General features: G+C 33.1%; 1 protein-coding gene across 10 annotated transcripts in view; it reads left to right on the top strand.

Annotated features, from left to right (window-relative positions):
* The window catches only part of SOX6 (SRY-box transcription factor 6), a 595,827-nt gene that overhangs the window by 328,543 nt on the left and 245,992 nt on the right, over window positions 1–21,292 (top strand). For all 10 annotated transcript variants that reach the window (XM_032426940.1, XM_032426941.1, XM_032426931.1 and 7 more), the window contains one exon: window positions 17,948–18,037. In XM_032426940.1, coding sequence (XP_032282831.1) covers window positions 17,948–18,037 — 90 coding nt within the window. The remainder of the gene's footprint in view (window positions 1–17,947; window positions 18,038–21,292) is intronic.

Genomic DNA, 21,292 nt, shown 5'->3' on the forward strand with positions numbered 1-21,292 from the left:
TATTTCTTAGATATTCTGGTCTATTTTTTTTTCCCCAGTCTTTTTATTCTTTACTTTTCAGCTTTGGAAGTTTTTATTGTCACATCTTCAAGCTCAGGGATTTCTTTCTTTAGATGTTTTTAGTCTATAAATGAACCCATCAAAAACATTCCTCATGTCTGTTACAGTGTTTTTGATCTCTAGAACTTCTTTTAGATTCTTTCTTAGAATTTCCATCTATTTCCTTACATTATCTGTTCTTGCATGTTGTCTGCTATTTCCATTAAAGCCTTTAGTATATTAATCACAGTTTTGGAAAATTCTTCATCTGACAGTGTCAACATTCCTGCCATATCTGACTCTGATTCTGATGTTTGTTCAGTCTCTTCAAACTGTATATTTTTTCCTTTTAATATGCCTTGTGATTTTGTTTTGGTTGGAATGGCAGACATGATGTATTGGATCAAAGAAACTATGGTAAATAGGCCTTTAGTAATTTAGTGGTGAGGCTTAGGGGGATGAAAAGCATTTCCTAGTCCTGTGAGTAGGCCTCAGTCTTGCAGTGACCCTGTGCCCCTGGACTGTGAACTTCACCAGTGCTTCTTATCAGTACCACCCCACCTCTTTAGGTGGGATACTTTGGCTGGAGTTCGGTATTCTCCTTCTTCTACATGGCTAGAGGAAATTGGAGTTAGGTATTTCACTTCCCCAGGTAGGTTAGGTTCTGATAAAATCCTACCATGTTAGATTGTGGTCAAATAGTTTCTTCTAAGGACAGGTCTTGTTAAGAAGAACAGAATGCTCTGGTGCATTTCAAAATGATTTCTTTTTTCTTCCCCTCCAAAGGGGATTATTTTCTGATTCTCACTGTGAGGACCTGATAGAGCACCTTGAAGTAAAACTCACAAAAGTGTGGGGGTCCCTATTACTGGGTCTCCTTGGAGTTTTTAACTTTCTTGCCCACCATGAGCCTTTAGCAATTTGTCAATTATAGTTCAAGTTTTCCTACATAGCTACTGGTTCTTATGGAAGTTTCTGTTCATGGGTTTTTGTTCCAGTAATGTGATTCTCTATATCTACTTGTCTTTCTCTCTAATACTTGGAACAGTGATTTGCTATATGACCTAATTTCTCTGATGGATCTCCAAAGAGTTGTTGATTTTTCAGTTTTTTCATCTTTTTAATTGTCATTAGAACACAGTGGGAACTTCTAAGCTCCTTAAATGCCAAACTGGACACCAGAAGTTGGCCATGTATACATTTGTTTCTTTTTATTATCTTAGTTCTCTACTTAGGATCACCAGGATAATGTTGAATAGAAGGGTAATAGTAGATATTTTTGTTTTATTTTTGAACTTAGAAGAAAGCATTCAGTATTTCACCACTACTAATGATATTTGCTGTGGGTGTATGATCAAGATAAGGAAGTGCTCACCTATTCCTAGATTGCCAAAGTTCTTTGTTTATTTTTAAATCATGGATGGGTACTGAATGTTATAAAGTGTTTTCTCTGCATCTATTGTAATGATCATATAATTTTTTCACCTTTATTATAAGGTACATTATACTGATGTTTGAATCTTTAAGTAACTTTGCATTCCTGGAATAATTTCTACTTGGCCTTTTTCTATATATTGTTGGATTATATTTGCTAATATTTTATTGAGGATTTTTGCATCTATGCTTATGAGGGACATTGGTCTGTAGGTTTCTCTTATACTGTACTTGTCAAGGTTTTTCTGGCCTCATAAAATGAAGTGTTTCCTCCTATTTTATTATCTGAAGAGTTTGCATAATATTGGTAATATTTCTTCCTTGAATGTTTGGAAAAATTCACCAGTGTGGCACTCAGGTTCTGGAGTCACCCCTGTGGGAGGGCTTTTAATTATAACCTCAATATCTTTAGCAAACATAAAACTGTTTTTTGATTTTCTATTTTAATAAGTGTTCAGGAAATGTTTCTGTTTTATCCAAATTTTCAAATTTATTAGAATAAAGTTCAATCTATCTTATTATTATCAATATCTGTAGGAATATATAGTTATGTCTCTTTTTTCATTACTGATACTAATATTTTGTTTTCTCTATTACTTGATCAGTCTTGCTGTAGGTTTATTAATTTCATTAATCTTTTCAAAGAACTATCTTTTAGTTTTGTTGATTTTTTTCTATTGGACTACAATTTTCTAGATCATTGACTTATGCTCTGAGATATATTCATCAATATCCCTTTTTGGGGGTTTATTTGGTGTATTTTTTCTAGATTAAGATGGAGCTTGGGTAATTAATTTTCAACTTTTTTGCTTTTGTAATATTTGCTTTTAAAGTTTTAGTAACTGGATTATCTGACAATTTTTGATATGTCAGATTTTTACTATAATTTGGTTCAAAATATTGTCTAATTTTTGTTGTGATTATATTTTGTGTCATAGATTGTTTAAGTGTGTTGCTTAAATCCTGATTTAGGGATTTTATAGTTATCTTCCTATTACTTATTTCTATTTGATTCTTTTGTGGTCAAAAACCATGCTTTCCATGATTTCAATTCTTTAAAATTTGCTTAGACTTGCTTTATCACTCAACATGTGGTCTATTTAAATAATTTTCCATGGGCACTTGAATAGATATATTATGTGAATTATTGGGTATAGTGTTTGATATATGGCAATTAATGCAAGCTAATCATGTTGTTCAAATAGGGACTTAATCTAAGATAAACAAGAGATTTTGATCAACTATATATAAGAACTGTTTTAAGAAATTAGAAAACAAGATGCACAAGACTATAATCTATGAGAGAAGTAAAACAAAGTGAGCCGTAAGATTATCCTGGCTTTCCATCTGGTGGCATTTACCAATTCTTGACGCAGGGAGAGCCAGCCAAAGTACTATAGAGAAGCCTCTACATGAACTGAGCAGTCATCAGAGTTTTGGGAAATTGTAGTGGCTATAATTTGCAGGTGGAAATCTGAGAGTGAAGGGAGCTATACAGAGAAAACTCCAAAAATCTTCTCTGGGGTCCCTTTGAATTTTTGGCTGAACACTTAGCTGCACCTAAATAGAGTTTGAATATAAGAGGCTCAGCAAAGAAAAACTACCTAGAAAAGAAAAACCATTAAACTGAAAAACTATCAGAGTTCACATATTATTGGGAGACATTATTTAAGTTCTAACTTGCTACAGGGGAGTGTCCTCATTAAACACTCAAGGCATTCAGTGGAGACCCAGAAAAGCCATACGTTTGGAATGAGAATAAATTATCCCTAGAGTTACAGGTATTCTAGGGATGCTTAGCTGGCTCAGTGGGAAGAGCATGTGACTCTTGATTTCAGGGTCATGAATTTGAGCCCCACACTGAGTGTAGAGATTACTTTAATAAATAAATAAATGAAAAAAAAAAAGGGTAGACCCATTATTAAAAAGCTTAAAAAGAAGCCTCAAATTGATTAAGATGATCTATGAGAAAATGGATACCCATCAAAAGAAAATTCAAACCATTGAAAGGAAAAGAACAAATTCCAAATACTCAGAAATGTAATATACATATTGTCCAGTATCCAGTAAAAATACTAGACAAATGAAAAAGCAAGAAAACATAAGCCTATAAGCATGAGAAAAATTGGTCAATAGAAAGAGGCCCAGAAATTACAGCGATGATAGAATTAATAATGGCAACGACTTTAGTATAGCTATTATAACCTGAAACCATAAATCTCCTAGAAGAAAACATAGGCAGTAATCTCTTTGACACTGGCCATAGAAACATTTTTCTAGATATGTCTCCTCAGGCAAGGGAAACAAAAGCAAAATTATTGGTACTACACCAAAGGAAAAACTTTTGTACAGCAAAGAAAACCTTCAACAAATCAAAAAGGCAACCTACTCAATGGAAGTAAGATATTTGCAAATGATATAACCAATAAGGGGCTAATATCCAAAATATATAAAGAACTTATACTGCTTAACACCAAAAAAGAAAAGAAAAGAAAAGAAAAATCCAACTAAAAATGGGTAGAGGACCTAACTAGACACTTTCCCAAAGAAGACATACAAATGGCCAACAGACACATGAAAAGATGCTCAACATCACCAATCATTAGGGAAATGCAAATCAAAACTACAATGAGGTGTCATCTTGTCAGAGTGGCTAAAATCAAAACCAAGAAGTAACAAGTGTTTGTGAAGATATGGTGAGAAAGGAACCCTCTCATACACTGTCAGTAGAAATGTAAATTGGTGCATGGAGGTTTCCCTCAAAAAATTAAAATAGAATTACCATATGATCCAGTAATTCCACTACTGTGTATTTACCCAAAGAAAAGGGAAACACTAATTCAAAAAGATATACGCACCCCTGTGTTTATTGCAGTATTGTTTATCATAGCCAAGATATGTGGAAGCAGCTCAAACATCCATCCATAGATGAATGGATAAAGAAGAAATCTTATACATATATAATAGATCTATCTATCTATCTATCTATCTATCTATCATCTATCTATCATCTATCATCTACAGTAGAATATTACTCAGCCATAAAAATGAATGAGATACTGCCATTTGCAGCAGCATGGATGGACCTAGAGGGCATAATGTTAAGTGAAATAAGTCAGTCAGAGAAAGACAAATACCATATGATTTCACTCATGTGGAATTTAGGAAACAAAACAAAACAAACAAACAAACAAAGAGAAAAGCAAAAAGTCGACTGTGGAATACAGAGAACATCTGCTGATTGTCAGAAGGAAGGTGGGTAGGGGAAGGGATAAAGGGGATTAAGAATACACTTATCTTGATGAGCACTGAGAAATATATAGAATTGTTGAATCATTATACATCTGAAAATGACACTGTATGTTAATTATACTTTGATAAAAAATTAAATAGCTATTATAAATATATTAAAGGATTTAAAGGAAAATATGAACATAATAAAGAGAAATGGAAACAATAAAAAAGAGCATATAGAAATTCAAGAAGTGAAAAATATAGTGTCTGAGATTTAAAAATAAATACCTCATAAATGTAAATGCAAACAATTAACTGTGGATGAAAAGATAAGTGACACTAAAGACAGGGCAATCAAAGCCATCCAAACAGAAGCACAGGGAGAAAAAAAAATGAACAAAGCCTCATAGCTTATGAGAAATAATGATGTACCATATGTGCAATTAGATACTTAAAGGTGATAGACACCCCCCAAAAAAGTGTGTGTGTGTGTGTGTGTGTGTATTTGAAGAAATAATGGCTGAAAAAAATCCAAATTTGTCAAAAAATATAAACGTCCAGATTCGAGGATAAAGACAAAGAAAAATGTATATCAAAGCACACCAAAATCAAATTGCTAAAAACTAACAAAAGAGAATCTTAAAAATGACCAAAGACACATTGTTTATAGCAGTACAAAGAGAGTATCCCTGACTTCACATCAGAAAAAATACAAGTCAGGAATATTACAATGACATCTTTTAGAGTCCTAAAGGAAGAAAAAAAATTTTTAACCTAGAAATTTTTAACCTTCATTATTTAGCAAAAATATTCTTAAAAAATTTAGATGAAATAAAGATATTGCAGACCAACAAAAGTTCAGGAAATTAACTGCCAGTAGATTTTCACCACAGAAACATTTAAAGCAGTTTTGTCAGGCTGAAGGAAAATAGAAATTTAGATTTTAAAAAAGAAATGAGGAGTACTGGAAATGGTATATCTGAAGGCAAAGATAAAAGACATTTGTAATTTTAATAATTTAGTTATAATCAACTTTATAGCAAAAACAGTAACAATGTGTTATGAAGTTTATAACATAAAAGTAATATGTATGACAACAATAACACAAAAGATGGGGGCAGTTTTAAGTTTCTTACATTGTATTTGAAGTAGTATATAATTTGTTCATAGATTGTTCTGAGTAAGGATATGTATTGAAAATCTTTTGCAGATAATTTTTTTTTAAGATTTTATTTATTTTTTTATTTTTATTTTTTTTAAAGATTTTATTTATTTATTTGACAGAGAGACACAGCGAGAGAGGGAACACAAGCAGAGGGAGTTTGAGAGGGAGAAGCAGGCCTCCTGCGGAGCAGGTAGCCCGATGCGGGGCTCGATCCCAGGACCCTGGGATCATGACCTGAGCCGAAGGCAGATGCTTAATGACTGAGCCACCCAGGCACCCCTTTAAGATTTTATTTTTAAGTAATCTCCACACCCAACATGGGGCTTGAACTTACAACCCCAAGATCAAGAGTTGCCTGCTCTACTGACTGAGCCAGCCAGGTGCTCCATATATTGAAAATCTTTGATTAGCCATTAAAATAATGAAACAAAAATATAGGTAATAAATCAATAGAGAAGATAAATGAAATTCTAAAAAAATCAATTAATTAAAAGTCAGGAAAAGAGGACAAAAGGAACAAAATATAGATAAAAAATATAGAAAACATAGCAAGATGGTAGACTTAACCTCTATTAAGAATAATTACATTCAATGTAAATGGACTGATTGTAATAATTTTGCAAGGTAAAGATTATCAGATTGTATTTAAAAAGATTTAACTAATATACTGACTATAAGAAATACAGTGAATATAAAGATGTAAATAGGTTAAAAGTAGAAGGGTGGGCAAAGATACACTATACAAACACTGGTGGTAAGAAAGCTGAAGTGGCTATAATAATATAAGAGTAGACTTCAGAAAAAGAAATATTACAGAGATAAAGAAAAATATTTCATAATGCTTAAAGAGTCAATTCATCAAGGAGACATAAAATTCCTAAATATAAAGAGGTTCAAAATACATGAAGCAAAGGTTGACAGAACTGGAAGGAAAAAACAAAGAGATATATAATGCAATTGTTGTTGGAGATTTCAATAATCATCTTTCAGAATTTGAAGGGAAAAAAACCAAACAAACAAAAATCCAAAGACCTGAACAACCCTATCGATCAACTTAGGCTAATTCACACTGATAGAGCACTATAGTAAAAAACTGCAGAATAATTATTCTTTTCAAATGAATATGGAACATCTCACAAGATAAACATATGTTGGGCCATAAACCAAGTCAAAATAAATACAAAAAGTTTGAAATTATGTAGGGTATATTCTCTGACCGTAATGGGAATAAATTGCAAATAGATAACAAAAGGAAATTTTAGAAATTCCCAAATATTTGGCAATTAAACCATATACTTTAAATAAGCCATATACCAAAGAAGAAAGAACAAGAAAAATTATAAAATATATTAAACTGAATGATAATGAAAACAAACCTACCAAAATATGTGGGATGAAGCTAAAACAGTACTTTAAGGGAAATGTCATAGTTTTGAAGATGCTGTTTTTTTAAGATTATTTATTTTAGAGAGAGAAAGAGATGGGGGGGCAGGAGGATGGGCAGGGACAGGGAGAAAGAGAATCTTTTATTTTTTTATTTTTTATTATTATGTTAATCACCATAGATTACATCATTAGTTTTTGATGTAGTGTTCCATGATTCATTGTTTGCGTATAACACCCAGTGCTCCATGCAGAATGTGCCCTCTCTAATATCCATCACCAGGCTAACCCATCCCCCCACCCCCCTCCCCTCTAGCAGACTCCCCACTGAGTATGGAGTCCGACCCTGTGTGGCTTGATCCCAGGACCCTGAGATCATGACCTGAGCTGAAATCAATAGTCGGATATTCAACTGACTGAGCCACCCAGGTGCCCCTAAATATATTAAAAGTAATACAGGATTATAATTGACTCAAGCTAAATACAGTAAAAATCCAAGGTCTTTTTTTTTTTTTTTTTTGGACAGACAACCTGATACTAAAATTTATATGGAAATGCAAAGGACCTAAGAGAGCCAAAATAAATTTAAAATAGAAGAACAAATTTGGAGGACTTGTTCTATGTGATTTCAAGACTTACTATAAAGCTACAATAATCAAAACAGTTTGGTATGGTGTAAGGATAATGAACTGATCTATAAAACAGAACAAAGAATCTAGAAATAGACCTACACACACAGAATAAGTCAAAGTGGATTTTAGAAGAAAACACAGGAGAATAACTTTGTGATCTCGGTGGAGGCAAAGATTCTTTAGATGGTACCAAGAAAACACTGCTCATAAAGAAAAACTTAGTAATTGGATAGCATCAAAGTAAATGACTATTGCTCCTCAAAATACACCTTGTGAAAATAAAAAGGCATACTGCAGACCAGGTAAAAATATTTACAATACATCTATCTGACAAAAGATTTACATAAATAACTCAACTATATGTTTATAATATGTAATATAAATACACATATATATAACATATAAATGTGTAGTTTATAAAATATGTTTAAATATATAAATTACTCTTAAAACTCACTAAGGCAAAACTAGAATGACTATAATTAACATACTAAGAAGTGTTAATAAGAAAATAAAGCAACTAGAAATCTCATACTTTGTTGGTAGAAGTGTAAAGTTATGTAATCACTTTGGAAAACTTTTTGACAGTTTCTTATAAAGTCAGGCACAGGGGCGCTTGGGTGGCCCAGTTGGTTAAGCCTCTGACTCTCGGTTTTGGTTCAGGTCATGATCTCCCGGTTGGAGATCTAACCCCCCAATGGGCCCAGTGCTCAGTGCAGAGTCTGCTTGAGATTCTTCCCCCCCCCTCAGCCTCTGCTCCTCCCCCTGCTCACTCTCTCTCTCTCTAAATTAAATACATAAATAAAATCTTAAAAAAAATAAATTCAGGCACAAAACAGCCCTACTTTTAGAAGAAATTCCATTTTTAGAGGGAAAAAAAGACATATTAATAAAAAGATTATGAATGAGTTTTTCTATTAGCCTTACTTCTAATAGCTCAAAACTGGGAAAAACCCTCATGTCCATAAACAGATAAATGGTTAAACAAGTGGTGTGTTTATACAATGGAAATCTACCCATTAACAAAAATGACCAAATTGCTAACACATGTTGCAACGTGATTGAATCTCAAAAATTTTAATTTGTATTTAAAGAAGTACCTACTGTATACTTTCATACTTTTTTTAATGAAATTCAAGAGTAGGCAAAACTATTCTGTAATAATAGAAATCAGTTCAGGGTTAGGATTATGGATCATTGAAAGATAACACAAGATAACTATTATCTTCTTTGGGGTGACAGGTACATGAATGTATAATTAGATGAAATTCATAGAATTTACATTTAAAGTGAGTGCACTTATTATATGTGTATGTTAAATTATACATCAATATGATTAATTTTAAAAAGCAAAGTAGTTCTGTTGTTGCTTGACATACACAAAAAAGTGATTTTTTTTTCAGTATATTAAGGAATTTATTTTAGTACTTACTATGTGCCGAGCTCTAGGTTAAGTATTATGGAAGAATACAAAGTGGTTTCAGAAACATTTCTTGACCATCAAGGAACTTAATATTTAGTTAGGGTAATGCAGTATGAACTTGATCGTTTACTTAATCATATGGTGGTAAAATTGATAAGTAATAGCAGTGATAGATGTAGAAAAGAGTTGTGAAGTTCAGATGTAATGAGTTGATCCATGAAGAGAATATAAAAAGCACAGTGCCTGACAGATAATATATGCTCAACAAGTTTATTTTGCTTTTTGGAGGATGTGAATTTCCAAGGCATAATTGAGGAGGTCGTATTTAATTATGTAGGCCCTGCAGAATAGGAAGGTTTTTAGAAAGCATCAAGAACTGGGGAGACATTCAGATCAGGAGGATGTCATGAGCAAAGGTAAAGTGAAAAAGCACAACTTTTGTACAAAAGAGTGATATATTTTAGTGTACTCATTTGAACAGAATGAAAAGTTTCATGTAGGAAGAATAATAGGAGGTGAATCACTAGGCCCAGATTATGGAGGGTCCTTAAAACCAATTTAAGAAGTATAACCTTATTTTAAATTTATTTTTATGAATTGCCTATAAAGAAATAAAACAGATAAGAAAGGATATTTCATCAGAAAAAACTTATTTTGTAATTAACCAGAACAATGAAGCTGTTTTGATGAACACAAAACTGAAATTGGGGCTTGCTAATTTTAGATGGGAGGTTTTTGTTGTCGTTTTTTTTTGGTTTTTGTTTTTTTGTTTTTGTTTTTGTTTTTAATGAGCCCCAGCTTCCACTTTATTTCTGCTATATTTTCTTTTGGTTGCATCGTGTTTAGAAAATCCTAATTTAGATAGCTAAATAATTGTAAATAGCAGTCCTATAACAGTTTAATCAGTTAGTTAATTAATATAGAGAGGTGGGGGAGGCACAGAGGGGGAGAGAGAAAATCCTCAAGCAGACTCCCTGCTGAGCACAGAGCCCGACAAGGGGCTCGATCTCACCACCCTGAGATCATGACCTGAGCTGAAAGCAAGAGTTAGACGCTTAACCGACTGAGCCACCCAGGTACCCCTGTAACAGTTTACTTTAAAGTTGTTACATATCTTTCAGGAAAGCAGAGGTTTATTTCAAGATTTGCATAATAAATGTTTTAACCTGGTAGTATAAGTTAATGTGTTGGTGGTTTCCAGTGTGTTGCCATTTGGAATATAACAGATATGACAGTTTTTGTTATGGTTTTCATATTGTTTGGATTTATTTTTTTTTTAGTTGCAATGGGCAGAAACCCAACTCAAACAAGCAAAAATAGGACTCTATTGGCTTACATTACCAAGAAGCTCAGGAGCAGAGTTTGGCTTTTGCTTTTTTAGATGTAAATATGCTAGTATGATGTAAAGATTTGTTTGTTTGCTTATCTTATCTTCTCTCCTGTCTGTTTTTCTTTGTATTTTTGGCTTCACTCACTCTTCATTCACGCAGGCTCTCTCCATGTGCCAGAGAAGATGGGCATGACAATCCCAGGGCTACATGCTCATAGTTTCCAACCCGAGCTTAAGAGAGCCTTTCCACATAGTTCCAGCAGAGAATTCGGATTGGGTCAAATTACTGTCCGTGTGGCTAGGGGGAACAGTAGGAGGCAGGCGGTAGAGTTCTGTGATGGGCTACTCCATCAGGACGATAGTGGTATTCAGAAACATTTCCCCCAAGAAACCAAAAAAAAGGGATGCAGGACACCAAAGTTATTGTTTCCACAGTCTAATACAGTTTCTAAAAAGCAGTTAAATATGTACTGAAAAAATGTAAAAATGAAATATTTGTAGAACCCAAAGAACAGTGCCCCGTGTTCTATCGTTTGAATACCTTAACCTTTGGCAACAGAGCAGCAGAATGTAAGGAGGGTCATGAGAGGAGGTCATGATGAGTAATAATTTTATTAATATGGACAGCCGTAGTTCCTAATGGAACATTTTTGCTCATTAAAACTGTAGTAAATTTGAGGGTGTCGTGGGCAATGAGCTACCGTGAAAAACCAAGGTCTCAGCCTACACATTTACTTCTTGTACATGAAGATAAAACCTAATAAGGGATTACTTTTTAAGTTCAATAGTATTTTTATGCAGCATCTTAACTATTCCTTAGTGGATGATATTCGGAGAAGGGAAGCTCTTAGTTCAAAGCAAGGTAAGGCATTAAGGAAAAGGCAATATGAGGGAATAGAAGGACCAGCATAACGGAGTGTGTATGGGAGAACTGGCTGTTGAAAACTATTGACTTTTCACTGCAGTACCTTGAATTTTTAGTGCCCCTCTCCAAGGAACTAGAGTGCTTCACTCTATGCCTGAAACAATAATAGATGTAATTATTCATTTCCTACAATTGATGCTGTGGTATAGAGACTATAAAACTGATGTTCAAATATGATTTAAATAGTCATTTCAGTAGAACCAGCACGGAACTGGAGTCAGGGCTCTGTCACCAACTGTTTGACCTTGGGTAAGCCAAATGACTTCCTTGTCTTGACTCTGTTTTCTCATTTCTGAAGTGAGAGTGTTGGTCTTAAGGACCACTGAAGTCTCTTTCAGCGACAGCAGTAGGCTGTGAGCCTCTGAATCACGTGCTGGATGTTTCCCTCTTTTTCTGTATTGGCATTGGTAGTAGTTGTACTTTGATGGGCAGGGGAGAGAAATTTGGTTTTGATTGATCCCTCTGATACTTTTCTAGGTGCTAAGCAACCTTGGAAAGCAGATGAAACATATACCTCTTACCTGCATAGAACAATGTGACTTCCATGAATGTATGTTAAGTGCCAATTTTATGGGATTCCCATAAAAAATTATCAAAGACTTTGGTAGATAAAAACAGTGCAAAGAGAGAATATTGCACCTAATGCAATGATGTCTGTATGTGTATTTCTGTCAGGTTTCAAGTGTGGATCTTTTTCTCCCTTATGAATATGCCAAAATCTTGCATCTAACAGTTCTAATGACATTTCCAAAGCTCCCTTTGACACACACACACATACATACACACTCACAGTATATTATCTAGTAAAGTGGCTGTGGAATTAACATTTTTTCCTGGAAGGAAAAATATCTGATTTAATGACCAAATCATTTTAAGGCAGCACAACAGAATTTCACAGGAACTAAATCTATTTCTTCACACCGATCATGCATGTTTTACTCAAGCATTGAGTCATTAGCATGTTTATAATGGTTCTAATTTAGCACAACATTTTCTGAATTTTATCCTTGAGTCATTTACAAATTGTTCATATTGAATAAACAAAGGAAACAGATTGCATTTTATACTTAGTAATTTATCTGAAAGAAGAGGGGAGGGTTAATTGTTTGAAAGTTTTGGTCTGTTTGGGGAAGTGAGCCTGCTTTTTCATGGCTAGGCATAAATGCCATTTCTCATATTTTCTGGGATGGTGGGGGTGCGATGGAGGAGGAAAATGAAAAATTAGGACCAGGACAAGATTGGCCACTCCCAGAGGGGAGTGCGGAGCAAAAGGGGAGCTGGCACGAGATTATCCAAAACAGTTGGTGCATTCCTTAATGATCAAGTGCTTGAGAAGCCCAGCTCTTCCTGGCAGAGCATCTGTGTTGATGTTTCTATCATTGCCCTGCTGTATGGGAAAGGCATGCTTTCTCTTGCTGCTTGGCTAAAAATAGGATGGAATATAGCATTGTATGAGATATTTTAAGATAGCAAAAACATTTAAGAGGTTAAAGGTTTGGCTTTTGGATCAAAAAAGATCAGTGATATAACTCGTGTTTCTTGCAGACTGAATTTTATCCAGAGTTTGTCAGTGATTCGAACTCTCTGTTAGGCAAGTTATTCTAGGTTCATTTGGTGCAGTCTGAAAAACCCATTCTGCAGTCTTTTCTGCCAGCTTCCCAGCATGAAGAGCAGGCCTGAAACAGCCTCTATTTATACCCCCTTATTCGTATTTGGAAGATCAGTTGTTTCATTGGAGAGAGGGGGAGAGAGAGAGAGAGAGAGAGAGAGAGAGAGAAGGACAGCACGAGCAGTCGTCAGGGAGTGTGCTTTGTACGTTATAGTGACTTCAAAATAAAACTGGCACATTTTAGTGTCTAATTATTTTTAGTGAGCTTGGAGGGTTTTAATTAAAATTTAAGAGTGCTCTTCAAGCTCTCCAAGCTCCAATTTTATCCCACTGTATTGTGGAGCACTTGTCACTGTGGAAAAATGTACAGTAACTGGCATGTGCGTCTCTGTTTCCTAATGAAAAATGTGGGATGGATGAGCAGCAGGAGTATAAATACATATAGAGTCAGAACTAGTTGTAAACCAAGGTCAAGGTACTTTTGATAAGTTATCATTGTTCTTGAATACATAGAAGATTTATTGCATTTGAAATGTATGATTCTTATGGTAAAAATAAAAGGAATTGATTTAATATTCTCTTAAAAGAGTTAATAAAGCAGAAGGAAATCTGCATTCTGGGGTAGCAGTCATTGTTTTTCCTCCTAAAATATTTTAAAGATATTTTTCATGTCATGTTTCTAATGTTTTAGCATTTATAACTTTATCACTTTGAGGCAAAAGGAATAGTGTTTACTCACAGGTGAATTGTTTTAAAGTACCTGTGTCCTAAAAATATTTCTCGTTATTCTTTCCTATTCCCCCATGCCTTAGTTTTATCAATGATTTATTTATTTGCCCTCTTTGACACATTTTAAATAATGTGCAGAATAGGAGTTAATACTGCTGTGGCTTTGTTTAATTAGGAATAATTTTAAATTGTTCCTAAAATATTATCATACAGGTTAGGAAATAAATATCTCACATACTCTCGCTTCAAATTTCTCTTGTATGGTGAAATTAATTGTTAGCATAATAAAACATTCTTGACTCACCTGGCCTGAAAACTAGATACTTAGGAAGCAGAAACGTTGCTTTGCAATCCATTATGCAGGATATTTATTAAAAATTATCTCTGAATTGTTTTTACTTTTTTCTTTAGAAAACATTTCTTGAAAAACTTAAATTGCAAAGGAAAAGAGAAAAACCAAAAACTATGTGGCTGAGAATTAATTTTAACATGTCAAAACCTTTTACATCCTTGATTAAAATATAAGCAAGAATTGAAGTCCAGCTCTTGATTTTTGAGTCTTGTTTTGATCACATTATTTACAAAAATTAGACAAGATAAATGTAATAAAGTCCTGCATTTCACTGAATATGTATTAGTTTATGGACACTACTTCTTTCAAAGTAAGATGAATGAAATTAGGCATTTTCCACTTTTATGCTGAAATATAATGGCTTACATTCTTTTTAATGTGTACATATCATGGTGACATTTTTTTTTTTAAATCTCGGAATGTTGTGGTTCTTTCACTTAATTTCCAAAAAGTATGTAGTTCCTCTCCTATTTTTTTAGCTGAAGACAACTCAGTGAAAATACTAAAATTTGAATAATCAAACTCAGATAGTAAAATATGTATATATTATTTCATGTTTTGGGAACTGCGGAACTACTGTAAGTATATTAGTTGTTTTCAAGTCAATTGTCTAAAACTTAATTTTCTGTATAAAATAATCCAAGAATATCTAAGTGATGTTCAGTCCTTTTATTCCATTTGGAATCCTCCATGACTACTCAGTCCCGTGTACATAATACAAACTGGGCTTCTTACCTTATTCTGACCTCTTTGGTTTTTGCATTTGTGCGTGATCAGAATGGAGTAAAGTCTGATCTGATCAATTACCTCTCTACGCTAGTGTCCTGTTAATGTAGTTGAGGGATGTGCCACACAGAGGATGAATACTTGCTTTTAATTTGCGCCCTTAGCTGGATATTGTTGAGTGGGAAATCTGAAAATATAAATTTTCATTTACAACCTTATCTATTACCTATTTCCTCATTCCAAGTCAGAAACCTGTTGGTGGTGGCAGTGGTGCCCTTCACCTGTGTGGTACTTGTTAACAGTCTGTATCTTCTGGCCTTTCTCCCCTCGTCTTACTTGTTTCCCATTATAGTATGGAGCATGCTTAACACTAATTGTGGCATGTCCTTTGAGGTTTGGCAGTCAGATAATTAGGTGAGAAAGCTGAGAGTTTTTCAAGAGACTTCCTGAGTTTTGAATCCTCCTGGAATCTCTTAGAGTTGAGATTAAATTGGTAAGGCTGTAGGCAATGACTTCTGTTGTCCTGTAGTTAAAGGCAATCAGTGATTGTTATTAAATATTTTCATGAGTTATAAATATAGACAAGGAAAGCCTGCTTTATTTTTTTTCCCCTCAGTTTCTTCTACCGAAATGGGAACTCGTATTAACTAGATTAACTCAGCATTATGGTGAGGATTAATTTTTTAATAGGAATGTGAAATGCTTTGATGTAATTAACCATTTTATTAATGAGTAGCTTTTATGTGAAGCTGTGTACACATGGTCTGATTTATGTTTGAAGTGTGTGTTCCTGTTGTCCATACAGTTCTATTTTTCTCCCATGAAGCTTCAGCATTCTTTTCCTGGAGCTCTGAAAGATTTCAGGTCTATTTATAGAAATGAGAGACATATTTTAGCCTGTTTTACATTTAGTGTGTATCTAATCCTAGTTTATGAACTTGCTCTGAATTTGTGATCATTACTAGTAAATTGGGCTTTTGTCTTTTACTATTATATGCTCTCAACTCAAATTTGAACCAAACAAATTATGCTTTAGCATTTATATCAGTGATTATCAGTTTAATGCAATGTTACAACATGTATGAAAGGGTTAAAAGAAAAAGCACTAACAAAACTGGGTAGGATAGGAACTTGAAGACATTTTGTTGATTATTCTTATCCATGATCTGCTGTTATATTGATCTCTCTCAGAAATTGAAACCCGATTTGGGAAAAACTAATCTCTGTTAGGCATGGCTTTGAGGATTTACTTCTTAACTCCCCAATTTAGTCTTATCATTTTTATTACTTTAGCATAAAAGCAAAATATGTATAGAACAAAGTACATACCTTGTTTCTGAATTTAAAATAAAAGTAGCAAGAGACCATTTTGGAAATTAAATGCAAACTGATATATGCATATGCACATAGGTCCTTTTGGAAGATCACTCAGTATCCAGTTTTTAATTATGGTAGTAGATCACTTGTTGAAGCCTAAAAAAATAATTAATAGGAAAGAATAGAAGAAAAGGAGGAAGGAAAGATAGAGGGAAGAAGGAAGGGAACAGGCAGTGAGATTTCACTTAATAGAATCAAGCTGACTTCTATTTAGAAAGAACTTTAGCTTCTGTGATAGCGAGCTAGTATGGTTGGTGTTCTTCGTCAGCCATTTCACGACACACTGATCTGGATTCCATCCATTCCTGATTGATTGATCATGTCATGGACAAATGTTAATTGTTCTCGCCAATACTTTCTAACGATGCAATGGTCTTCTCATCTCTTACCCAGGGCTCACCGTCTTTTTCTAAAGCTTATCTAGTTTCTAAAACCCTTTAGATCCATCTTGACCTTAATGTCATTCTGAAAAATTCAAGGAGGATTTAGAAGTTGGAGAAAAAAAATGAAAGGGAAAATGCTAAAGAGATAGGTACTGATATGGGAGAAGAAAGGCATTTGGAATTGGAGTAACTATTTTAAATATAATTTTAAAAAGAAGTTATCAGAGTTTTGACACTTGGAATGTTAAAGTTTAATGGGAGTATGCTTTGCACTGAGGATTTAGTATTTAAATCTGCATTCCCTTTTGGAAGCATGGCTTATTTGTTAAGATTTGAAGTTTAACAGATATATATAAATAGTTGTAAGCAGTAGCTCTAGTTGCAAACCCATCTGAATAGAGACAAAAAAATAACTCATTGAGAAAAATTTGCTAATTATTAGGACATTGTAAAATTTAAATTTCTGTAACCTTTGTGAATCTTTATAGAAACAACTAGAATCACTCTCTATAATTTAGTATGTTACTTGGATATGCAATAGGGCAAGTAGTGTTAACTTAGTATTTCCTTTATAAGACTATATATCCCTTTCTATATAAGAGAAAACTTTCAGTAGTTTTTATTACTGAGGGACAGAGAACATCTTGACTTTATTTTCTTTGAATTTTTCTCTAAGTGGGTATTTTACAAAAATTGCCATATATTATTTCTTTTCTTAAGGACTAAGGGTTTACACTTTGGTTTCTTCTCCCTTGAAGATTTGTCATTCTTCCTTGAAGAGCACATGAATTTTGCTTAGACTTAAAAAAATATCACCTGGATTAAAAGGAACAACATCTAAACTTAAACCTATCATAGGGAAGAGCCCCCTTTTCTGTCCTGTCAGTCTAAGAAATGATAAATGTGACTGAATATTAATAGAATTATATTTATAATACCAAGATAAAATTATTAAGCATTATCTTTTTTTCCTGGGAATAGTTCAAATAACCTTCTGGTAAAAATAAATTTAGTTGTGGTATTTTGTGATAGATACAGTAATATAATTGTCTGTATCCTAGGGTTAAAACAACAATGAAAAATAGCTTTGATCATTTTTAAATGAGAGAGTTTCTCCATAAACTGGCTTTTTGGATTTGTAATATTTTAATACTTAAAAAATACATATGTAATATTTTTAATACTTATTATTTTTTACTCTAATAGATTCCTCCTGCATGGAAAAACTACTTTCAAAAGATTGGAAGGAAAAAATGGAAAGACTAAATACCAGTGAACTTCTTGGAGAAATTAAAGGTACACTATATGAAATATCAAACATGTCAGTGGAGAGAATGTTATTTTGTATAACAACATGCTTGCTGATCTCTGTACCCTAATATTAAATTCTTACCTCTAACATTTGTTTATATATGGAGGGTAAATATATAGTGTGTCCTTGAACTTTTATTCTTTATAATGTTTAGAGAATGAAATTTTTCCTTCTCTTTTTATTAGTCTATAAACATATAAATTATAAGATAAGTTGCTTCATTAATTTACTTAACAGAAAGGTATGAAAAAGAAACAAATGTCAAAAGATGAAGAGCAAATTAAGTTAAAGATAATTTTAGTCTTTCCTCTTGAAATCATAATAATGTCTTAATTTATGAATCCAAATCATTAATTTGAATTTCTTCTGGTCAAAAAGGGTCAAGGGTAGCACCTATAAAAACAAGTTTATAGAATGTGGTTGTACATAATAGTTTATGGGTGGATTCTGAGGCTCGGTTACTTTTTTCAAGTCCTGGCTCTGTCACTTACTAGCTGAGTGACTTTGGGCAAGTCACTGAAGTTTTCTATGTTTCAAATTCCTTGTATCTAAAATGGGAGAGTGAGAGTTTCTACCTCATAGGCTCATTAAGAGGATTAATATAAGTAAAGCTTTTAGAACAATTCCTGGCACTTAGAAAACACTCATGAGGTTAAATTGTGGTCACTGTTTTTATTAAGATAACCATAGGATCATACGTTGATTAATCTCAAGCAGATTTCATAGGATTTAACTTTTCATGACCTCTGACCCTGATGAGGATGAGCATCTTTAGTTCTGAAGATGTGTGATTGATGCTATTATTTTGAAACATGTTAAGAACCATTACAAAATTAAGTTTCCTTATCAGTCAGGAAGTTCTTCTTCTTCCCTAAATCTCTCTTGTTGATGCTTTTGTGGAGAAGAAGTACTGTATTACTAGTTTTGGTATCATGAATAGAATCCATGGTCATTAATTCTATCAGTTGTCTCTTATAGAGAGACTCTTTTCACTCTGATTTGCACTAACAATTTGGGAATTTACATTAGTTTTCTGAAGTTACAAACAACTTCAGGAGAATCTTTCTATTGGTCATGGATAATGTCTCATTTAAGATAAACATCTGGCAATTACTATCTGGTGAAAATGTTATTTTTAATTTATTGCAGAAAATTGTCTAGTGTTCAGGGATGGTGTGTTCAATTCAAATGAAGACAAAAGGAAGTCATCTCTTTCCCAGGAAATGATTAATAACTCATTCCATTAACTAATATAGTATTAAAATTAAGTGGAAATTGGATATTATTTTGAATCTCACTGCTTCTGTGCTGTACTCATAAAGGCCATTTGCTATTTTGGGGGAAAAAAAACTTAACTTATAACTGACGGGTAGAAAGAAAGTCATTAGTGACATATTCTCTATCCAGCTGCAATAACATGTTGTGTGCTACTTTGCACGTCATTCTGTGTTTTCTATCCTTTCCAAAGTCATTGGTTTTACAACAGTGAGAACAGAAATGGTTTGTGCATAGGCAAGCTTTTGCCAGCATGAATGATGGGGGTCTTGCTTTTTCTTAGTAACATGGAAGCTAACATTTTATTATGTTATGATTCAGCATCAAGTTTTTATGCTTTGGGTTATCTCCTCCCCCTTGACCCCCTTTCCATCTTTCTTTATTTTTCATTCTGATTATGAATTTATAATGTGAAAACTGTACTAGCCTGAGATGGTCAAAATGTCTAAATCTTGAAAGCAAAAACACATACAAAATTAGGCTTTTCAAATTCTTTCACTTTTTTTCTGGATTCTTTATGTGATATGTGAACTTTGTGTGCTGCTCTCAGTTTTATAAGCATAGGAGGTAAGGTTCTTATTAAAATTTTCATTTTGATTTACTCTACATAATTGTCTCTTTTTACAACCTAGTATTTTGTCACCATAAGTATTATACAGAAAGCATGCCAATAATATAATAAGAACTGACATGAAATTTAGTTTAAGTTGTATTCAGATAGCTTGATTCAACCACTGCTAAAACTTAACATGCATTTTTAGTCTAGGTGAGATCAGGCCAGTTAGTTATTATCCACCTAAATTAGTTATAATTATTCTGAAATTTTAGAGTGGTTTAAATACTACCCCAAGAAATACATTCTATTGTGGGTTATCAGTATTTTATATCTCAAGCACTGTGCATTTTTCATACCTCTTATTTTTCCCTCATTACATATTTAGTGTAAAAAATATAGAAATACAAAATAAAATTAATTAATTAATTAATTCTACCTATATTATGTTGTTTGTCCTTTCCATTTTAATTAATACATGTATTTGTTAAATTTTTTTTCCTTAAAATTAGAATCATCCTTTTACTACCCTTTTATAAGCTATTCTTCCCACTTAATGATATATTGTGAATTTCTCTGTGATTAAGTCATCTAAAATGCTATTTTTATTTACAGAAAATATTGCATAAAGTCAGGTTCTCATAATTTAACTGAGTCTTTTATTCAACATTTGAATAGTTTTTTATTATTTGTTATTATAAAGAAAAACTTGAATATGGATAACTTTTTAATAATTTTCGGTATTAATTAGTGGTTATTTTCTTAGGATATATTCCTAAGAAGTGAGATCCGTGGGTCAAAGCATGTGTTCTTTTTTAAAAAGTCTGGGTTCATACTGCCAAACTGCCCAGTAGAAAGGGTACAGTGTGCCGCTCTTACCAACAGTATCTGCAAGTATTCTCTTGCCCTCAATGACAAGTATTGTTACTTTAAAAATTTCTTGCTGGTTTTAGTAGGGGAAAAGGGTACACTACTGCTGATTTAACTTTCTTTGGTTATTATTGAGAATGAAGCATTTGACATAAATTTATTTGTATTAAATGTCTCTTCTTTTGTGAATTGCCTGTTTAGGTTGTTTGTCCATTTCTCTTATTAAAGGATTTGTCTAGTTCTTATGGTTTTGTAAGACTCTTACTGTATATTTTAATGGTATTAACCTTTCTCTGTCATATATGTTACATTTTATCATTTTCTTTTACTTTATGGTTTTTGTTGTCAAATCTTTCCCTCCCTTTTAATGCTCTTTTATGTTGGGGGTTTGTTTAGAAAGGCTTCCCCAACTCTGTTATAGTTTGTTCCAATTCTTTGACTATACTTTTATTCATTTAACTCTTTAATTCCTCTTGAATATATTTTGATGTGTAATTTCAACTAGAGATACAACTTAATTTTTTTCTTAAGCCATTAACCA

The sequence above is a fragment of the Phoca vitulina genome, unplaced genomic scaffold (genome assembly GCF_004348235.1).
Source record: "Phoca vitulina isolate PV1807 unplaced genomic scaffold, GSC_HSeal_1.0 scaffold36, whole genome shotgun sequence".
Lineage (NCBI taxonomy): Eukaryota > Metazoa > Chordata > Mammalia > Carnivora > Phocidae > Phoca > Phoca vitulina.